The sequence below is a fragment of the Anguilla anguilla genome, chromosome 1 (genome assembly GCF_013347855.1).
Source record: "Anguilla anguilla isolate fAngAng1 chromosome 1, fAngAng1.pri, whole genome shotgun sequence".
In the NCBI taxonomy this organism is placed as follows: Eukaryota; Metazoa; Chordata; class Actinopteri; order Anguilliformes; family Anguillidae; genus Anguilla; species Anguilla anguilla.
The window spans coordinates 57,150,099-57,171,487 of record NC_049201.1 but is presented as its reverse complement, the minus strand read 5'-3'; the positions used below and the strand labels follow the sequence as shown (position 1 = coordinate 57,171,487).

The following is a 21,389-nucleotide window of genomic DNA, read 5'->3' as shown; positions in this document are numbered from 1 at the left end:
TGAGTGTCCATTTCTTCCAGCTACATTCCAGGGGCGCACAGATATCGTCTTCATGCTTGATGGGTCTTCCAGTGTGGGCAGGAAGAATTTTGAGAGGACCAGAGACTATACGGCTAATGTGGCTGGCATGCTGCTCTCCTCAAACCCAGAAGGGGACCTGCGCCTGTCCATTGTGCAGTACAGTGACACCAGACAGCAGAGAGTGGAGGTCCCCTTCACCAGCCAAGTGAGGGATGTGCTAGCCCGCCTTCCAGCCATAAGCTACATGGACAAGGCCACCGACCTACCAGCTGCCCTGGCCTTCCTGAACAGTGATATGCAGTGGGATGGACAGCCCAATGTCCGTAGGAAGGTGGTTGTCTTCACAGATGGACGGTCCAAGCCCTCTGCCCGTGCCCAGCTCTCTAGAGCAGCAGCCACTGCACTAAGCCAGGAGATGGTCCTGCTGGCCTTAACTGTGGGGGACAGTTTTGATGAGATGGGAGTTTGCCAGCTGTTGACTGGACAAGCAGACAACTTTGACTATAGCATTGTGGACAGCCTTGTTCACCGGGTGATACATTATACTGACCTGGCCCAGACAGTGGCTATGCGGAGCTTAATAAGAAAACTGTCTAAGGCCTAGGGTATTTCCCATACCCCCACGTGTAACAGACTTGCATCTACAATATAAGCAAGGATTTTTCTTATAAAAGAAAGGCATTTCTTCAGGAGGCCTTTCCTAAGAAAAATATTTGTTTTTGCTTTCATCCTTTAGCAATCTTGTGTATACTAATGGTTTATGTATTTTTCTTTTCTGTTTGTTGTTCTACCTGTACTAAACATGACACATGGAAAAGCATGATTTCCTATGTGTTCTGGAGTTTTGTAACATGAGGACTTTATCTTAGCATCAGGATCCATTTGTGTACAATGAAGCACATGGTTGTTTCTTTAGCAGTTATCAATGTAATATTCATTTAAAGTTACAATCTCGAAGATTTTCGTTTCGTTCTCTTTGGCGGTACCAATGGCGAGAAGCGGTAATTGCAGGTGTGTTTTTGGACCTCACTTCCCATAGATCCAACCGGATCCTACCAGTGTCGCCTGTGTGACGTCAGTCAGTTGGCACCTGGGCCACACCAACTATTTCATTTATTATTTACTGAATTACAAAATGGTTGTTATACAAGTAACGTTATGTACATACTCATTCATTGTCTAACATTAGGCTAACTTAAGCTGTCTTTACACTGCCGAGCCGGGTTAAAATGCTGTAGCAGACCTGGGGTAAAATTAGTGATGATCAATTTCCACGCACGTTCTTTATCCACCTTTTGCTCGGTATGAACATCTTTACACTGCAGAGAAGAATTCGCGGGATTCGCTGTGGTTCGTGCAATTATGTATCGTGCACAATAAACTGTCTTTTGTGAATGATTGTTGTGTGATATTTTTGAAATAACTGCCTTGTTGTTCCTGGTTTTGCTAGCTAAACTGTTAGAGAATAAAGCTGAGCTGGATGTTAAATTGGCAATCAGAACAAGAAGAATAAAACAAAAACAAAGGAGATTTCATCAAAAAAGGGCATCAAGGCTGAAGGAACATGAGTAAGCGTGATAAAATAATAACAACGGTAATCCATACTGCCATATTCTTTTATTTAGTTTTCTCAGTCTTGACATCTTTACACAGAAATCAGACCCGGCTCTGCTCCACCTATACCCCGGCTTTATTCCGATCAATATATTGATGAACTTGATTACAATGTAAATAACGATAACGTTAAGGCCAGTTCAGATCAATGATTCGCAACGAGACAAAACGGTTTCAGAATGTTGCAGAGAAAATTGCAGCGGTGTGAACTGGTTAGTTGCAGAGCGTCTGAAGCCGTTGTCTGGGGTCTCAAAAGACCCACCTTGTCAAATCGCTAAGTGCAGTTTTAGAACGTTTACAATCAGACGTCTTTGAATTTTGCAGGTTGCATCCAGTCTCGTTGCGAACTTTAAAGTAATAATCTCGAAGATTTTCATTTAAATAAATGTCTGTTAAGTCACTATCTATCGCCAGATTAGGTAAAACAATGGTGATTAAGCGTATTATTATATTAATTTATATTAATATTATCATTATAATTTATGATTAAAGAACTGGGTGTCTGTGGCGACATTCCCGGGAAAAAATCACAAGCGGCGCATAATTAGTGACGCGTTTTCCATCACCCATCAGTGGTTGGTCCGCCAGAGAGGGTAGGCGGAGCTAACGCAACAGGCTCGCTCTTCAACTCACTTGTGTGTGAGCGGCGTACTGTTTTTTCCGGTGTCTGCCAGCGTTACAATAACAGAAAAGGGGGGGGGGGAGGTTATGGAACCCTAAAAAGTTTTTGTGTAACATGAGAGGTCATATTATTTGTTGATGTAGATTTCGTATTACATTTGATGATGATGTAACGTTACTAAATTACATAGCTATTTGCACAGCTAACGCTAGCTACCGGACCATGTCAAGAAAGGCAACATTAGTTTAGACAACGTTGCGCACAGTATCCATCTCTCATATCAGGTAACGTTGCGTTAGCTAGCTAGCTAATGTAACACAATCTAATGTCAGCTAACAATTATTAAAAAAACGTTAGCTAACGCTACCGACCGGTACCGACCTCGCAAACCGTCTCTCGAATGCAATGCTACTTTGTTGCAACGTTGCAGTGTAGCTAACTAAAGGCCAGTTCAGATCAATGATTCCCAACGAGACTGAATGCAACTTGCAAAATTCCAAGACGTCTGATTGTAAACGTTCTAAAACTGCACTTGGCGATTTGACAAGGTGGGTCTTTTGAGACCCCAGGCAATGGCTTCAGACGCTCTGCAACTAACCAGTTCACACCGCTGCAATTTTCTCTGCAACATTCTGAAACCGTTTCGTCTCGTTGCAAATCATTGATCTGAACTGGCCTTAACATTACTGTTATTTAAATTGCCATCAAGTTCATAATGATCGGAATAAATCCTGGTCTGATTTCTGTGTAAAGATGTCAAGCCGGAGAAAACTAAATAAAAGAATACGGCAGTAGGGATTAGCATTATTATTTTATTACGCTTCCTCATATGTTCCTTCAGCCTTGATGCCCTTTTTTTGATGAAATCTCCTTGTTTTTGTTTCATTCTTCTTGTTCTGATTGCTATTTTAACACCCAGCTCAGCTTTATCCTCGAACAGTTTAGCTAGCAAAACCAGAAACACCAGGGGTAACATTTTGCAAGGCGGTTGTTTCAAAAATATCACGCAACAATGATTCACGAAAAAGACTGTTAACTGTTAAGACTGTGCACGAGATAATTCATTGCACGAACCACAGCGAATCCCGCGAATTCTTCTCTGCAGTGTAAAGACGTTCATACCGGGCAAAAGGTGGATAAAGAACGTTTGTGGAAATTGATCATCACTAATTCTACCCCAGGTCTGCTACAGCATTTTAACCCGGCTCAGCAGTGTAAAGGCAGCTTAAGTTAGCCTAATGTTAGACAATGAATGAGTATGTACATAACGTTACTTTTATAACAACCATTTTTTATTCAGTAAATAGTAGGCTAAGTGTTATAGTTGGCGTGTCCCAGGTGCCAACTGACTGACGTCACACAGGCGACACTGGTTGGATCCGGTTGGATCTATGGGAAGTGAGGTCCAAAAACACACCTGCAATTACCAAACGGAAATCTTCGAGATTGTAACTTTAACCACTGGAGTCCCCACATAACTTCTGGCAAATAAACAAGCACATCTGTGTGTGAATACAGTGCATCTGTTTTGAATGAAATTTTGATTAAAAACATTACTGGAACTTGTTTCAGAAGCTTTGAAGCACTGCCAAAAGTAACCATGAGTCAAAATGACAAGTACAGCCGTACACATTCTAATACTCATACATTAAATGTAAAATGCATTCATTGTGTTCTCTTACAACAGCCGCTCCTGACTTGAATGTGGTAGTAGAAAATGGACAGCCTACATTATCAGATTTTTTATATTTATGTGACAATCTTTCAGCAAATGTTTTAATTGCATCATTTAATATGTATTGTATTTATATCGTCCCACATTCAATGAAAAAAAACAAAACAAAAAACAAGATGTAAGTCGATAACAGACTCTTTATGGGAACATCATGTCAGCACTTTAGGATTTTTTTCTTAAGCGTGAACACAACACCCATATAAAGTACTATCCTATAGGACTATGCAGAGAAGGCCCAGTAAAATCTAAACGGCAAACTGATTACGGACGTTTGTTTCTGTTGAGACAATACCGGTGTCGAAACCATTTTTGTTGATACAATGGTAGGCCTACTAAAATGACTGGCCGATGAAATGTGCCTCGCGAAATCAGTAAAACATTTTACGTGAGCAATATGCATCAAAGTACCGCAGGCGGTGTTTTTTCTCTCTCGTAGGCCTGCACTACGCCTGCAGATTGGTCAGGGGAATCCGCAATTCAGATACAAGAATACGCTCAAATAATACCACAGAGGAGCATTTCATGCGAGGAGAAAAGCCAGTACACACCTCTCCCATAAGTGCAATGGAACACCCCGCCTCCCCCCGGACACGGAAGTAGAATGACGGAGTGTGTTGTGATTAAAGTTTGTAAGGTGGAGAAAATGGAGAATCTTAATATAAGGTGTTGACGGCTATCGTTAAACATTTGTTACATCGAAATCACAGCCATACACGCGAATACACTGGTATTTAACTTTTTTGTATCTAAGGTAATTATGTGATTTATGACCATCGCAGTGTTGTCATCGTCGACACGACGGAAGATAGCAGAAAATGGGACTCGTCTGTGTATGAGTGATTATAATCGCATTAATGACAGTGCCACATTACACTAGAAATATACATTACTATCGTCGCTGACAAAGTCGCTGACATGGATTGTGCGGTGCTGGAACAAGATGCCGTGAAATTTGCCAAATCCGCTGTCTTCTACGATCAAAAGGGAAAATATAATGAAGCTGTGTTTTATTACAAGGTAAGAGTTGTTCATGTTTTGCGTTGTAGTTAGTTAGACTAGCTGATTGACGTGTTCCGATAGAGCAAGTTAAACGGCTACTGTACTGGTTGGTTTCTTTCTCGACAAATTCCGAGTATAGTAGTATAGCTAACTTACAGCGACGGGCTTTTCACACTGTTCATAGTTAGCCCTGGATTAGGTGCAGTGTAGATAAGCCCTCTAGTCTTTTATCTACGTAGAACTCGCATCAAAATTTAAAGTTATCCAAATATAGTTGGTACCCACGTCATTGTGAACGGAGCATCTGTTTCAGAAAGTAACAGTAGTACGTAACGACCAAGCTGTGTGGGGAATTTCCAGATAAACGAGCGTCAGTAGTGTCATGGTGTGTGACGTTTACTTTTGCTGCGGTAACCCACGCATAGAAATGGGTATTCCAAATTATATGTATCTGAAGTACTGGTGTTAACACTAATCACAATTTCCGCTACATTACTTCAGCAGTTTATCCAGTAGTACAATTCTTATATCTTCAAAAGGAAAATGTAATGAGCGATATCAATGTTACTGTTAACCGACTAGTAATTGCAGCATTATACTCGGGTATGGAAAACACAAAACTGACACTACATGCATTTCTGATCTCTCTTCACAGGAAGCGGCCCAAGCGCTGATCTATGCCGGCATGGCGGGCTCTAAACTGGAGAATATCCAGGACAAAGTCAATGAGTATCTGGACAGAGTTGACGCTCTGCACACCGTAGGTCAGTCCAAACATTTAAACTATGGCACAAGCGTTTACTTCCACGGTTGTCTTTTTTTCATAAAAAAAACATTTCTGAATCAAAAATAAGTTGTTGGACAGAAATACTGTATGTGGGGTGACTGGGCTGTCCCCTGCTTCACCAGGCCTATCATTCTTCCATGACTTCATTGACTGCCTTCACCTTTAGCACAAAAGTGACATTTTGTTTACACATAGCTATGACTCATTTATCCAGGCTGCAGCAATAGGCTAGCATCTGGCCTATGTGTCTTTCTTTAGTTTCATTTAACTACAGGTTCTGGCCTTTATACGTATGCAAATAGTTTTTGTATTACTGGCTTATACACGTGTCACATTTGTACAAAAATACATCCAACCGCTCCTTGACATGATGTGTTTATGTTCCAGAGGTAAGTTAATTGACCGATTTGAATACATTTGAACTTCAAACTTGTAATGCTACATTCCCAGAGGGCAGGTCCAACTTGTTCCTAGAAATGCTTCTGAGCATTAGGAGAGACATTTTATATTTCAAACAGTGCAATGACATCATCATGCACGTCAGAAGGTTGCATGTTCACACCCCATATTGGACTGCTGTTGCTCTTACTTACCTGGATTTGCATCACTAAATATCCAGGCACATAAATTGACAGAAACGTATATAAAGGTCTCTGTAAATAAAATAAATAATAATTACTAATATTTGAAAAGTTAACAGAAACAGCTGGACTCCCTCTGACTGTATAGAAGTCAGGTGTCCTGACCTATTGTACATAGACACATTCTCGGCCTCATTAGACCAGTTTTTGTTTTTCCTCTCTTGTGTCTGCTGTCAGTCATACTGTTCACTTCCCTCTCAGGGGTCTGACACTTGTTCTTGTCATTGTGTTTTTTTGTTGTTGTTTTGTTTTCCAGTGCAGGCACAGAGCAGTGACCCCCTCAAATCCAAGCATCAATTGGATCTCGAAAGGGCTTATTTCCTAGTGACCCAGGCCTTTGAAGAGGATGAGAAAGGCAACAGTGACGAGGCAGTGGAGCTATACACACAAGCTGTGGAACTGTGCATTCAGGCGGTGGGTTACAGGCCCTATGTGCGCATATCGCTTTACCTTGTAGCAGATTAAGCGCTTAGTCTGATCTGTTAACAGGAACTCTTTGTATATAGTTGTGTTTGTAAGAGTGTTAGTCACAGTATATATGCCACCCTGGAAGATGGTTTGGTGTTTATCTGTCTGCGGTCTAGATCTGGTTCATGTTATAGTGTGGGCTTAAAAAATAATTGTAGCATGTGATCACATATACAGATCACACTTAATGTGTGGTGCAAAAATGAATGGACTTTACTAAATATATTCCCAGTTGAATTATCAAAAAATATTATTCAGAATAATAATGTAACTCAACAGTATATGTGAGGTTTTCTATTTATCACAGACAGCTTGTAGAAAATCATTTTTTCTATAGAAATGGATTATGCTTTGTGTTTATATTACTGCTGGCTCAGAGCTGGCAGAGTACAGCCTTATATGGTGTTCAAACTGACCGCTGCGATTGGAGGAGACTTGCTGGCTGGCTAAGTGATCCATGTCCGGTTGCTCCTGAGGTCAGTAAGACCCCTTCCAGAGGGATCTGTAGCTGAACATGAACCACTGACATGCTCTGACCTCTGTGACTGTTGCTGTGTGCACTCTGTGAGAGTCCTTCATGGCTGGGTTCATAGAGATGAAGAGGAATCGTGATTGGCATCCCGCTGATTGATAGGTTTGTAGCTGCAGTAACAGATTATCAAATTTGCTGTTGTCACCATATCCTGACCACCCTCTCTCTCCCCCCCCCCCCCCTTTTCTTACAGTCTAATGAGACATCAGACCAAGGCCTACAGGGGAAATTGAAACAGCTGGCCCGCCAAGCTCTGGACCGGTACATCAAGTCTATGTGCACTTTGTATGCTCTGATTTGGAACAGGCATTGTAGTGAGGTAGAGCTAGTCAGTGTTTATGGCTCATTGCCCATTCATTTTCTAGTTACCCTTCCTGAAAGAGAACTGCAGAAATCCTTCTGAAACTGTTTGACGTTCAAGTGCAAGCTTCTTGAAAATAGAATGGGTATCCATTTCTTGCCTATTGGCTCTTTTCACTTTTAACTGATACCATTTACTCTTCCACTATTTACTTATGAATGTATTTATTTTATCTTTGACCTGCTTTCATTTTAGGGCTGAGGGGCTAAAGGCCTCCATGTCTAAAAGCACTCCACGGGAAAAAGCAGGACCCTCTGCACCCAAACCCAGTAACCCAGTGAGGCAGTACCTGCCCCTGGGCCCGGATTTCTCCCTGCAGGACCGGACGCAGCCTGTGAGGTCAGCCCAGTCCAGTGAGCCTCAGGGTCAGCGGTACACAGCCGAGGAGATCGAAGTGCTCAGGTGAATGAATGCTCACCTCTATACTGAAGAAGAGTGAAACGGTGTGTCTGTCTAGAATTGTATTCACAAATGTGTGTGGCATATACAGTTGAAGTCGGAAGTTTACATGCACTCAGGTTGAAGTCATTAAAACTCATTTTTAACCACTCCACAGATTTCATGTTAGCAAACCATAGTGTTGGCAAGTCAGTTAGGACATCTACTTTGTGCATGACACAAGTAATTTTTCCAACAGTTGTTTACAGACAGATTATTTCACTTTCAATTCACTATATCACAATTCCAGTGGGTCAGAAGTTTACATACACTAAGTTGACTGTGCCTTTAAACAGCTTGGAAAATTCCAGAAAATGATGTCATGGATTTAGAAACTTCTGATAGGCTAGTTGACATTATTTGAGTCAATTGGAGGTGTACCTGTGGGTGTATTTTAAGGCCTACCTTCAAACTCAGTGCCTGTTTGCTTGACACCATGGGAAAATCAAAAGAAATCAGCCAAGACCTCAGAAAGAAAATTCATCCTTGGGAGCAATTTCCAAACGCCTGAAGGTACCACGTTCATCTGTACAAACAATAGTATGCAAGTATAAACACCATGGGACCACGCAGCCGTCATACCGCTCCGGAAGGTTGTCTGTTTCCTAGAGATGAACGTGCTTTGGTGCGAAAAGTGCAAATCAATCCCAGAACAACAGCAAAGGACCTTGTGGAGATGCTGTAGGGAACAGGTACAAAACTATATCCACAGTAAAACGAGTTCTATATCGACATAACCTGAAAAGCTGCTCAGCAAGGAAGAAGCCACTTCTCCAAAACCGCCATAAAAAAGCCAGACTACACATGGGGACAAAGCTATTACTTTTTGGAGAAATTTCCTTTGGTCTGATGAAACAAAAATTGAACTATTTTGCCATAATGACCATCATTATGTTTGGAGGAAAAATGGTGAGGCTTGCAAGCCGAAGTACACCATCCCAACCGTGAAGCACGGGGGTGGCAGCATCATGTTGTGGGGGTGCTTTGCTGCAGGAGGGGCTGGTGCACTTCATAAAATAGATGGCATCATGAGGAAGGAAAATTATGTGGATATATTGAAGCAAAATCTCAAGACATCAGCCAGGAAGTTAAAGCTTGGTCGCAAATGGCTCTTCCAGATGGACAATGACCCAAAGCATACTTCCAAAGTTGTGGCAAAATGGCTTAAAGACAACAAAGTCAAGGTATTGGAGTGGCCATCACAAAGTCCTGGCCTCAATCCAATCAAAAATTTGTAAGCAGAACTGAAAAAGCGTGTGCGAGCAAGGAGGCCTACAAACCTGACTCCGTTACACCAGTTCTGTCAGGAGGAATGGGCCAAAATTCCAGAAACTTATTGTGAGAACCTTGTGGAAGGCTACCCGAAACATTTGACCCAAGTTAAACAATTTAAAGGCAATGCTACCAAATCCTAACAGAGTGTATGTAAACGTCTGACCCACTGGGAATGTGATTAAATAAATAAAAGCTGAAATAAATCATTCTCTCTATTATTATTCTGACATTTCACATTCTTAAAATAAAGTTGTGATCCTAGCTGACCTAAGACAGGGAATGTTTACTAGGATTAAATGTCAGGAATTGTGAAAAACTGAGTTTAAATGGATTTGGCTAAGGTGTATGTAATTTTTTGACTTCAACTGTATGTACACACATACATTCTTTCCTTTCATTTTAACAGGAGTACTTCCAGGATCAATGGGATTGAATACGTGCCGTTCATGAGTGTTGACCTGAAGGAGCGTTTTGCATTTCCCGTTCCATTCACGTAATTTCTGCCTATTTTTTTTTCCATTAATACAAACTGTTGTGCTTTATACCACTATACCATTGTGTAATTGTAATTGTAATGGAAAAAATAAGTGTCTTGTCAAATGGGATTGGACTGTGGCTTCTTATCATAGTCTGGCAGCATTATATAAAATGGTTTGAAAACAAAGATTGAAATCTTGTGAAAATTTTGATTGATTAGGTTATTTTGTGCTTGCTCCTGCATCTCAGAGACAAGCGTGGCAACCTGGCCCTGTCCCCCAAACAGAAAGCCATCTTCTCGCGTTGGGTTCGGCCTGACGATATCTGCAACAGCCCCACAATGATTTTCACTGTGTCCAGCTTCAGCATCAAACAAGTGAGTCATACCTGCCCCGTCTAGATAGAAAGAGGGAGGACTAGTCCCCACTTAGATAGTACTGGGATAGGTTCAGATGAGGCTTGGTGGTAGGCAGGGTTGGGGTAAATCCTCGCCGACTAGAGCAATGCCAGATGCTGCACTTCATAGCTGAGCTGAATCAGTTTTCCCCAGATAATGCGGGGGAGGGAGGCCTTCATTGCAGCACAGCTGTTGTGATGTCGTGATACAGCCACTAGACGGAGCCCGGAGCTGCACTCGTTAATGACACATTAGTCACTTTCAGGCTATGTGTCCAGTGATGTGTTCAGGCTTTCCTGATAATACAGATAACAGATTTATCACAACAGAACATTGATTTTCTTTCCCTCACTTTATTTCATTTGGAATCATTTATTATCATTTATAATTTATGCCCTTGTCAACACTGCATCACCTGCTTTCACACAGAGAGCAGAATAATGATACCTGTTCATGTTGGACAAAAAAATAATTTTTTCTTGATTATCCGTCAAATCTAGAGTGAGGTTTCTGGTTTTATTTTCCCCAGACGGTTGTGTCAGACTGCTCGTTTGTCGCATCTTTAGCCATCAGCGCAGCGTATGAGAGACGCTACAGCAAGAAATTAATAACCAGGTAAACCTCCTCCCTTCAATCATGGAGCCTCTGCTGCCTCTTTAATGCCACTTCGATCACACTAACACAAAATCTTATTAGAACCACTCATAGGGTTCTGGAGCACTTCCAATTCATACTTATTCACGAGCTCAATGGACACATGTCCAGGCTGACATACAATATTATGAATACATTTTAAAATTTTACCATTGCACCCTGCACCACTGTTCCCTTTTTCAGATTTTGTGCAGATGTGAGAATAGTCCAGGTCAGATAACTGTAGAAATGACACACTCTGTTTTTGTGACTTTGTCATTTCAGCATCATCTATCCGCAGAACAGGAAAGGAGAGCCAGAATACAACCCCTGCGGAAAATACATGGTCAAGCTGCACATTAATGGCGTCCCCAGGAAGGTATATGAGAGGGCTCTATGCAGAGCATTATGGGAAGGCTCACAGCTCTGCCACCACTGTTTGAAGAACAGTGCATACCTGTGTGCAAACGATCCAATATATTAGCTTTAATCCACTTTAATCCATGTGTTTGATCAACCCAGAGAAAATCCAAACCAAGGGGAAGTATTTGGATGCATGTTCCTGTCATCTTGTAATGACACCATTCTTAGGATTAATTTGCTTCTGCAAATTCCAAATTGCATTTCCAAATATTGCTGTGAGGTCATGCTTTCACTGATAAAGACATGTACTTATAGCACCCTATAAACACAATATCACCAAAAAAAAATGCATTATTGATAAAGGAATTATGGGATGTCCGGTCTGATTTAATTGCATACAATACAAATATGCTTCACTGTGGTTGTGATAGGATGGTGTAGTGTAGTGTAGTTCTTTCTTATAATGCTAACCCATTCAAAATTAGACAGACACTGTGTAAACCTCCTTTGCACAATATAAAACTGACAGCCAGAGCCAATGTAGAGGCTAGTGTACACTGGGTAAAGAATGCACTTTTCCACACTGGCAGGTGATCATCGATGACTACTTGCCTGTGGACCGCAACGGAGAGCTGCTGTGCTCCTACTCCAGCAACCGGAACGAGCTATGGGTGTCGCTCATTGAGAAGGCTTACATGAAGGTGATGGGAGGGTACGACTTCCCCGGCTCCAACTCGGTGAGTGTTCCCTCCGCTCTGCAAAGTGAGTGAAGAGCTGTATTCCAGTCCAGTGGGGGCTGTAGCCTAGACTTAAAGAGAGCCCGTCCTATTTTCTAAAACGAGGACGAGGTGCTCTTTAAGCATGTTTTTGTTTATTCGGCCTACTACAGTACTAATTCTGGGGTTAAATGTGACACTCCCTGTGTAACTTTGGGCAATCCACCAGTATCCACTTGACTTATATTGCTACCAGCCATAGCAGGAGACTGCACATTCAGAATTTTTTTTTTTGTTGGCAGGATTGACATCTAAGTAATCTCAGATTGTCCTATTATCAGTGGCTGAACAGTTTGTCCTATGAAAGGTACGGATTCATAGGAAGCCTCTGATTGGGTGGAAACTTGAATCTGCTCCTCGTTGCTGTGATTCAGCTGTTGGTTGATACGGAGCTCTGAAATCCAGGGGTGGGGTTAAGAGGGGGTATAACAGGGGAAGCTTACCCAGGCACTAGCAGATCCAGCGCTTTCTCACATATTTTCCCTGCATTTCCCTTCCCTCGTTGCAGAGTATGGGCATTCTCTTCAGTGATCTTGAGCTTTCCTGTGTATTTTGTTTTTCCCGCTTGGGTAGAATATTGATCTGCACGCTCTCACCGGCTGGATTCCGGAACGCATCGCTATGCACTCAGACAATCAGTCCTTCAACAAGGATGACACCTTCCGCATGCTCTACCAGAGGTATGGCCTTGTCTTGTGTTTGCGATACCATCCACAGCAAACCACTACCTTCCAAAAATAGGAACTGCACTGGGCCACTCCACCTACTACACACAGGTACCCCCACCCAAATGATCTGCATGATTAAGGAAATAAAGCTCCTGGCATTAAATCAGTGAAACTGTTTCCCTATTTCTGTAATGATATTTTCATTTGTTTCCCACTTAATTTATAGGGTGCTTGTATCAGCCACCATTGCCCCTACATCAAAATACATTCAAACATGCAAATTCATAAAGAAAAAAAGCTCAGCCAGCCTAGTTTTGGATCAGTTATAGCCTGCACCTATGTGGTTAGCTGCTGCATTGTCTTCACCCCACAGGTTTCACAAGGGCCATGTCCTAATCACCACGGCGACTGGGGTGATGACAGATGAGGAGGGCGAGCGGTGGGGCCTGGTGCCAACACATGCCTACGCCGTGCTGGACATCAGGGAGTACAAGGTGAAGGGATATGGAAATGATAGCTGAATTTCTGCACAGTGATCCAAAATGGCCGTTTCTCTCTCTCCACTTTTTTTCCATGTGTTACTTGCAATTAGACAACAGATTGTATTACATGACTCCCTGCTAGGACCCCATTACATAGAGAATAGAGGACTGAATTCACACTTTGGCCACCCTTCCTGTGGCTGGACGTAGCGCGTACTCACTGGTCGGTCCTGTTCCGTTTGTGCGTCAGGGCAAACGCTTCCTCCAGCTGAAAAACCCCTGGAGCCACCTGAGGTGGAAGGGACGCTTCAGTGAGCGGGATGAGAAGAGCTGGACCCCCGAGCTGCTCAAATACCTCAACTTTGACCCCAAGACCGCACAGAAATTTGACAACGGTAGGTCAACTCTTTCTAACTTTAGGTTCTCATGATAGGGGTGAGCCTAACCTTGTGCTACAAATGACTGAATGGCTAGTGGCAAGTGTAAAGGTTTACAATAAAGCTAAATCTTTAGTGCATTTAAGCTCTATGTGTGTGTCTGTATGTACAATACAATGTGTCGCATACATGTGTCCGTATGTGCTTCTTTCTGTCCGTGTATCCAAGTGTTTGTGTGCATGTGCATGGGTGAGAACATGCGTGAGAATTTGTGTGCTTATGCGTGTTGATCAAATATCCCATCTGACTGGCTGTGTGTTCCAGGCGTCTTCTGGATCACCTGGGAAGACCTTTGTCAGTACTACGATGTTGTCTACTTGAGCTGGAGTCCTGCCCTGTTCAAGGAGTCTTCCTGCATCCACAGGTTTGTCACTGGCATATGCCTTCATAAAGATGTTTTATTATCTAGGATGAAGGGGGCTGGGTGCATGTGGATGTGGGTCTGATTCACTCCAGATGCGCTTTATATTATATTGATGCAAATTTGGATTAGTCTCTGCCTCAGGGGGTTTATAACTGCAACTCAGTTTGCCTAAAATGCCGGGTTGTCTGACTGTTACCAGTTACTGCTGGTTTATAATGGACCTCTGCATCCACAATGGTTGTTGTACTGACACGTGCCTTTTAGAAGAAATGGTGTCTTTGCTCTTGTCCACTGCAGCAGCTGGGATGGAAAGCAGGGACCCGTGAAGGATGCCTACAGCCTAGCCAACAACCCTCAGTACAAACTGGAGGTTCAGTGCCCACAAGGGGGCGCTGCAGTCTGGGTGCTACTCACTCGGCACATCACAGACAAGGTGCAGTACTGACTACTGACAATCCCTAGCAATGCAGACTGCTGCTAATATGTGCTAATATTTTTTGTTGCTTTCACTGTTAAGGACGACTTTGCACAAAACCGGGAATTTATCACCTTAGTTGTGTACAAGACAGATGGGAAGAAGGTTTACTATCCCAGTGAGTATCTTCTGAAACAGAATGATTATGATTATAGTGTAAACCCCGTGTTAGATTGGATTGTCCTGCCATTTCCTTAGTTTATGTGCTTTACCATCAGTACCCATAAATATCAGAGCTCCACCTTCTCATTGCCTGTACCTCCTCATTGCATGCAGCTGTTGGAGCTCCACTCATTAGATGACTAAGACTAGCCGCCTACAACAGGACTTAATTACCCTGCTAGCCCAAATCTTTGAGCTCCTTTAATGCCAGAGTTTACTGGAGTTTATTTTTCTGCCCATGACTCTGTACAGACAGTATGAATAATCTTTTGGTTTTGTGCGTGTGCGTGTGCGTGTGTGTGTGTGTGTGTGTGTGTGTGTGTGTGTGTGTGTGTGTGTGTGTGTATGTGTACGCTATGTGTGTGCCCATGTTACCTCTCAGCTGAACCTCCTCCCTTTATTGACGGGATTCGGATCAATAGTCCGCACTACCTGACTAAGATGAAGCTGACCAGTGGAGGGACCCACACCTTCACCCTGGTGGTCTCTCAGTATGAGAAGCAGAACACAATCAACTACACGCTGAGGGTAAGGCTTGCCACTCAGACAGCCTGCTCATTTGCCATCGCCAGTACTGAGCAGGGGTCACACAAGTCCACTGAGATAGCATTATTAATGCTGTTATAATAGCTTATAACAGCATTAATAATGCTGACAGTAAAAATGGAGAACATTTATAAAGCACTTTTCATGATCTGAGAGTACTTTACAGTGAGGGGGAAGGTCAGCACACCCTGCCTGGGTGAGACATTTTGTTTTGTGCCAGAATTCTCACTACGCATCAGGTGAGGTGCAGAGGGAGGCAGACATTAAACCGTTTCTTCACCATGGCTGTGCCTTGGGCCTGCCTGAGAATGAATGGGTGCATTAATGAATAGTGCAGTAATTAGCATTGACCGCCTCCAGCACACAGAATGCTGGCTCACCGCAACAGAAGTCTGAGGGAGAAGAAAGCAGAGAGAAGCGAAAGGGTGTTTGGCTGCAGAGCAAAAAGGGGATGTGAAACTGCATGGCTCAGGCATTATGGCAACTCTTCTACATTATTTCTGCTGTTTTAATGTGGGCTCAGGGATATGCTTATTTATAAACCATGGTCTCTGTCTCCCTGAAGCGTGGACACTGTGGAGGTGCTGCTATTTCATTAGCAGTAGCACAAAGCGTGTTTACCCTTGTCTGAAGAGAAGGCGACACAAAGGCCGTTCTCCTGTTTGGGGTAGTGCTGCTGAATGGAGGTTTTGAAATTAATACTGCTGTAGAACTGAACACTTTTCACATTTTTGGCAGTAAAAAAAATGACCAGAAATGTTACGAAAAAGAAACACAAAAATGATTGCAGCCCTTAATGAAGCATTACCCCATTAAAATGGGTTCCTAACCCTGGCCCTGGGGTCCTCTTCTGCATGCCCGACCAAGGCTGGGAACGTCTGCTTTAAAAGATCCAGTCCATTGTTGAATTAGGACTGTGCCACAGTATCTCCAAACTCTCCAAAGTCGTTTTTACAGATGTTCAAGATACATCTGCAGAAGTAGCTCAAAATTAAAATTCATTTTTATTTTCAACAGGTGTACTCTGGATGCAAGTTTAATTTCTCCAAGATCCCAACACCCTTCACTCATTCAAAGAGGGTAAGGTCTCAGTCACCCTAGGTAATATGTTTCTGTAGAAAATTTGATTATTGCCAAGTAACCAGCCTGTGGCCATGCTGTGTTTAGTATAGGCTTCATTCCCTGTCTCCTTACAGATAAACGGGCAATGGAAAGGAGCTAGTGCTGGGGGGTGTGGGAACTACAAAGAGTCTTACAAACACAACCCCATCTACCAGTTCAACCTGGAGAAAGCAGGGCCTCTGCTGATTGAGCTGAGAGGGTCCAGGTGAGAACAGTCACAGTACCACTCCTCACCAATGGAACGAGTGTATAGCTTTACATTACATTACATTATAGGCATTTAGCAGATGCTCTTTTCCAGAGCGTGTTACACCACATTTTACAGTACATAGCATTTACGTAGCATCCATTTATGCAGCTGGATATATACTGAAGCAATGCAGGTTAAGTACCTTGCTCAAGGGTACAATGGCAGTGTCTTACTTGGGAATCAAACCAGCTCCTTACCCATTGTACTACACTGCCGTCATGCTATGACGTCTCCTTGCATTTTGTGCCCTCCGATCAGTATGGTTGCCTCTCTGCACTTCTTGATAATTATGGATTTGCGAGGCACACTTGTCAGTCTGGTGGAGTGGTGTGGTCACTAAGGGATACAGTGACCCTTTGATCATCGCAGACATCAGACATTGCTGGGGATGGTGGGCTTCTATGACCTTTTTATGGATAGGTCACAATGTGCCTTGTACAGACTTCAGAGAGGGCACTCCTGCTGGTGTGTGGAGTGCAATTTGATGTGTCTCACATTGGGATGTTCAGACAGGTGCAAACCTGCTGTAAAAGCACATGGAACCACCGGACAGTCTCTGAAATACATGCAGACATTTTTTATCAATCACCCCCTCTCCCAAAGCATTTGACTTTGGTGTGATATTGGCTGTTAATGATGTCTGTCAGCTGATAGGACAGCACCTGTATGGTCCTGTAGAGGGCGCTGATGCTATTGAATTTAGACACTAAATATCATGGTTAATATTCCTGTCTGTTCTGTGTAGATTTAATTTCGTATTACTAGTTAAGGCCCTTTTTCCATTCTGTATAGCATTATTGTAGCCACCCACGCAGTCATGCTTTTTGGGACCAGACTGACTAACTCACTCCCAAAATGGCTGTACCTGACCACAGAAAGTAGCTTTTAGGGTTTCTTGTCTCTGGTATGCAGTTCAGTACATTGCAGTGTACTGCAAATCCAGCATGTGGCTAAATATGTGTGCTCTGTTTCCCTCTCCTCAGGCAGTACAGTGTTGGGTTTGAGGTCCTGACCGTGTCCACTGTGGGAGACCCAGGACCCGCTGGCTTCCAGAGGAAAAGCAGTGGAGATTATCGGTAACGTTTCTGAGGGAAAGGTCAGGGTATTGGGGGAGGAGGAAAGTGGAGCTGGGAAAGGACACGATGGTGTAATGGCTCCCCTTTTCCAAGTCCCCTGTCTGCCAGTGACAAAGCGAGAAAGGTGAAGTTAGCTGATGGGCAATGGATCCTAGCAGCACAAACACACCCATTACTATTATCACCATATCCCTGGTTTGAGCCATCAGTGAAGGGTATTCACCATCTCTGATCAACAGTTTTCAGTATTTATTCAAATGGACATTCCACGGTCAAAAATTTCACATTTCGAGGGAAATTGGAGGGTGTGTAATATCTATTTTGTATCTGTTCATAAGGAGTAATTCTGGTAATTCTGGCTGATAATCATTTACTCATGCTATTCGTAGAAGTAAGGAGTTTGCCCCTGTCCTAAATCTCAAGTCAGTAAACTGGGGCTGAACTTGAGAAGAGAACTTCTTTCCAGTCAGGTCACACTCATGCAGTTATATTTGCTTCCAGGTTAATGTAGTCAGTACCTTTATTTTTGTCCTGAGATACATCAAGGGTTTGAAGTGTAATTATCCCAATCTCATCATAGTTTTTTAGCTTTGTCTTGACCAGGTAAGCGTTGACTATGTTATGGTCCCTTCAGTATGGAATGACTTTTCTCTCTCTCCCTGATCCAGGTGTGGTTTCTGTTACATGGAGGCTGACCATGTTCCGGCTGGCGTTTACAACGTCATTCCTACCACGTTCCTGCCCAAGCAGGAGGGTCCGTTCTTTTTAGACTTCAGCAGCGCTTCGCCCCTCCGAGTGTCCCAGCTCCAGTGAGGGGTGCCCTTGTCCTCAGGATGCCCCAGCTGGCCGAGGCGGTACCCAATACCTGAAGGTCAATGCATGGCCTCCCCTCGTCAGCCTGTGCAGGACACACGGGCTATAGGACACACTCGCTTGGCATGGTGGAGTCAAGCATTTCACTGGACAGAGCAGCGGATTTTATTAAACCAAAAAAAAAAAGATTCAGGATAATAGAACTTCCTATGCGGCTGTTGGAGGGAGAGAAAATCATTTGTCTTGCCATATATGGTATGATTATACCCCCTTCATAATGTGCTATTTTCATTGATTTTACTGGTTCCACCAGCATGACAACTATGTTCCCTGACTTCATTCAAATTAATTAAATAGTGTTCATTCACATTTAGTCTAGTGTACCAGAGGCTTAGAGCCTTTCCAGTGCTTATCAGAGGCTACCACAGTGTGAGGATAAATTGATTCCACTGTAACAAATGAAGTGATATAAAGGGAAGCATTCAAAACTGGCTGTGCTAGCTTTTCTCAGGAGACAGAAACAAACACAGGGAGCTGTTTCTTGAAGACAATGTCTGCTTTTGCTCAGTGGCTTAAATACTGCACTTATTTGCCCAATGTATAAACATGCATACATTATTTTTTTGGTGTGGGCTGATTTTCTGTGGCTTTTCACTGTAATGTGCTGCACACAAAAAGTCTTCTCAAAACAACCATAGATTCAGCTGTCTCACCGAGGCATTGTGGGACAATGGTGGTGCTAGGATAAACAGGATTGACTCGTGGTCAAAGGGAGAGTGAAATAAAATTTGTCCGTTTTCAGTGACTGTAATAACTTGACAGCTTGAAATCCTATATTTTCCTTATTTTCCTTTCTTATATAGATTATGTGCACCTACATGCATTACTCTATGAAACTGTTCATAGGCGGTGGTTTTAGGTTTTTTTTTTTTTTTAAAAGGAGGTAATTTTGTTAAATAGGTAATAAACTGTACTGCCCTACTAGAGTGATGCTAAAATGTTCAGCAGACCGAAAATGGGGCACTGGTGCTGCCATGTTGATGGCCTAGTTTCGCTGTTTGAAAACAGCTGCAATCAGCAAAACATTTCAGCTGTAATTGAAGTCATGGGGTGGAGCAAGAACAAAGGCTGCTAAAGTTAGGAGTGGAAGAGGAAAACCATTCCTTTGGGAGGGATTTATAAACGGAGAGATGGCACAGTTTTGAGTCTGCACGCACTGGCTCAGGAGGCCCATGTGGGCTGGAGACAGCCTGTTATTGGTCCTGAGAGGATGGGTATATGGAGCTCGCTTTTTCAGGTCGTCTGCTAATGCTAATGTCCACTCCTCAGGCGGACACTGGGAGGAAGGAAAGGGGGGTGGGGCAGCAACTAGGATGGGGTGCGGATACGCAGCACATTGTGGTGAGAACAGCCGATGTCTGCAATTGCAGCGCACTTACAGACAATCAGCCCTTTGTGCTCTTTATAAAAATGTAAAGACCCCTATGAAGCTGAGGTGAATAAGACCCAATTAAATGGAGAAAGTGCTGCACTTCACCTGTGGGAAAGACCTGTGGCACATTTCCTGATTTCTGCTTTTTCTCTACCACCCATAGTGTCTCCATCGACCACTGGCACAGGTTTTTTCAGAAGGTATTGACCTTCATTGCATTTACCATCACCGGTAACATCAGCTGGGACATAGGCAACAGTTTTTAGTTGTGTTGTACACCATGTGCATGCATACATGTACAGCACCGGAGCAAAGAGAAGGGATAAATGGCTAGTGATAAGATTTACAATATTTTCTGTTATATAGATGGTCAAAAGGATGAGTGGCTCAGCTGGTCCCACAACCTGAACATTTCTGGGTCCATTCTCATCCTTGTACTGTGGCCTAACTTCACTTCAGCTCTAGAAAAACAAACCCAATGACCAATCTCATTCCTCCTGGTCAGTGTTATACTCACTGAGTCCAAGAACATCCTGTTACATACCTTCAGCCATCCATTTAATTAATTATAAGGAAATAAAGATTCAAAAGCAAGGTGTGGGGAAAGTAGTATATGTATGTAATATCTGACTGACTGTTGGAAATACTATCATGTATGCATGCTTGGTTTTATTTAAATGTCATGAAATTGCACTGAATTTGCGTGAGATATAGAATTTGCAATGCTGTTTACATTACTCTATACCAGTGGTAACTAAGCCTGTTCCTGGAGATCTACAAACCTGTAGGTTTTCATTTCAACCCTAATTTGGCACTGGCATAGATATCTAGCTGTGGAATGAGGTGTGCTCTGTTAGGGTTCAAGGGAAAACCTACAGGATAGTAGATCTCTGGGAAGAGTTTGTTACCACTGCTCTATACAGTAACCGCAATTAATGGTTAGATATTGAACATCTAACAAACAGGGTAATTACAATATGACTGACTGAATGAATAAACCAGGGAAGAGAAATACAATTCAAAAGTGTGGGAGGTTTTTAAATGTATCTCCTGAGTCTTTAATCCCATTTCTTTACACACACCAGGCCATTTCTCCTTTGCCTGAAACTTAACTGTGCCTTCAGGCTATAATAAACAATACTACATATACCCAATATTTTTTATTTTGTTAATATGAAAATTGCAATAAAAACTACCCCCTGTGATCTCAATTTCAGTTTAGTTTTTTTTTCACCTGGTCTGTAGAGGGTGAGAGTAGTAACGTCTGATTTCATCAGTATGAGTCCATGTGAGGAAAATTTGTTTTAATGATAATCATTTATGAGTCTTGCCAATAAACTGGAGACTGGTGGAGCTTTGATGGTTTTTTTGTAATGTTTGGTTAGGTCTACAGCCTGCAGTCTTGTCTCCCCAAGCCTGAAGA

General features: G+C 42.8%; 1 protein-coding gene and 1 pseudogene across 1 annotated transcript; both read left to right on the top strand.

The window, feature by feature from the left end:
* LOC118228991 overlaps positions 1-978 on the top strand; it is a 33,535-nt pseudogene extending 32,557 nt beyond the window's left edge.
* Positions 979-4,575: 3,597 nt separating this feature from the next.
* Positions 4,576-21,177, top strand: capn7 (calpain 7). Its single transcript, XM_035426606.1, has 21 exons — positions 4,576-5,009; positions 5,647-5,755; positions 6,676-6,833; positions 7,613-7,680; positions 7,976-8,182; positions 9,900-9,986; positions 10,220-10,346; positions 10,897-10,982; positions 11,286-11,379; positions 11,954-12,100; positions 12,713-12,819; positions 13,181-13,301; positions 13,540-13,684; positions 13,991-14,090; positions 14,388-14,523; positions 14,608-14,683; positions 15,110-15,255; positions 16,291-16,353; positions 16,470-16,600; positions 17,629-17,721; positions 18,390-21,177. Exons 1-21 carry the CDS (start codon positions 4,908-4,910, stop codon positions 18,532-18,534), a joined length of 2,448 nt encoding a protein of 815 aa, XP_035282497.1. The 5' UTR covers positions 4,576-4,907; the 3' UTR covers positions 18,535-21,177.
* Positions 21,178-21,389: the final 212 nt, after the last annotated feature.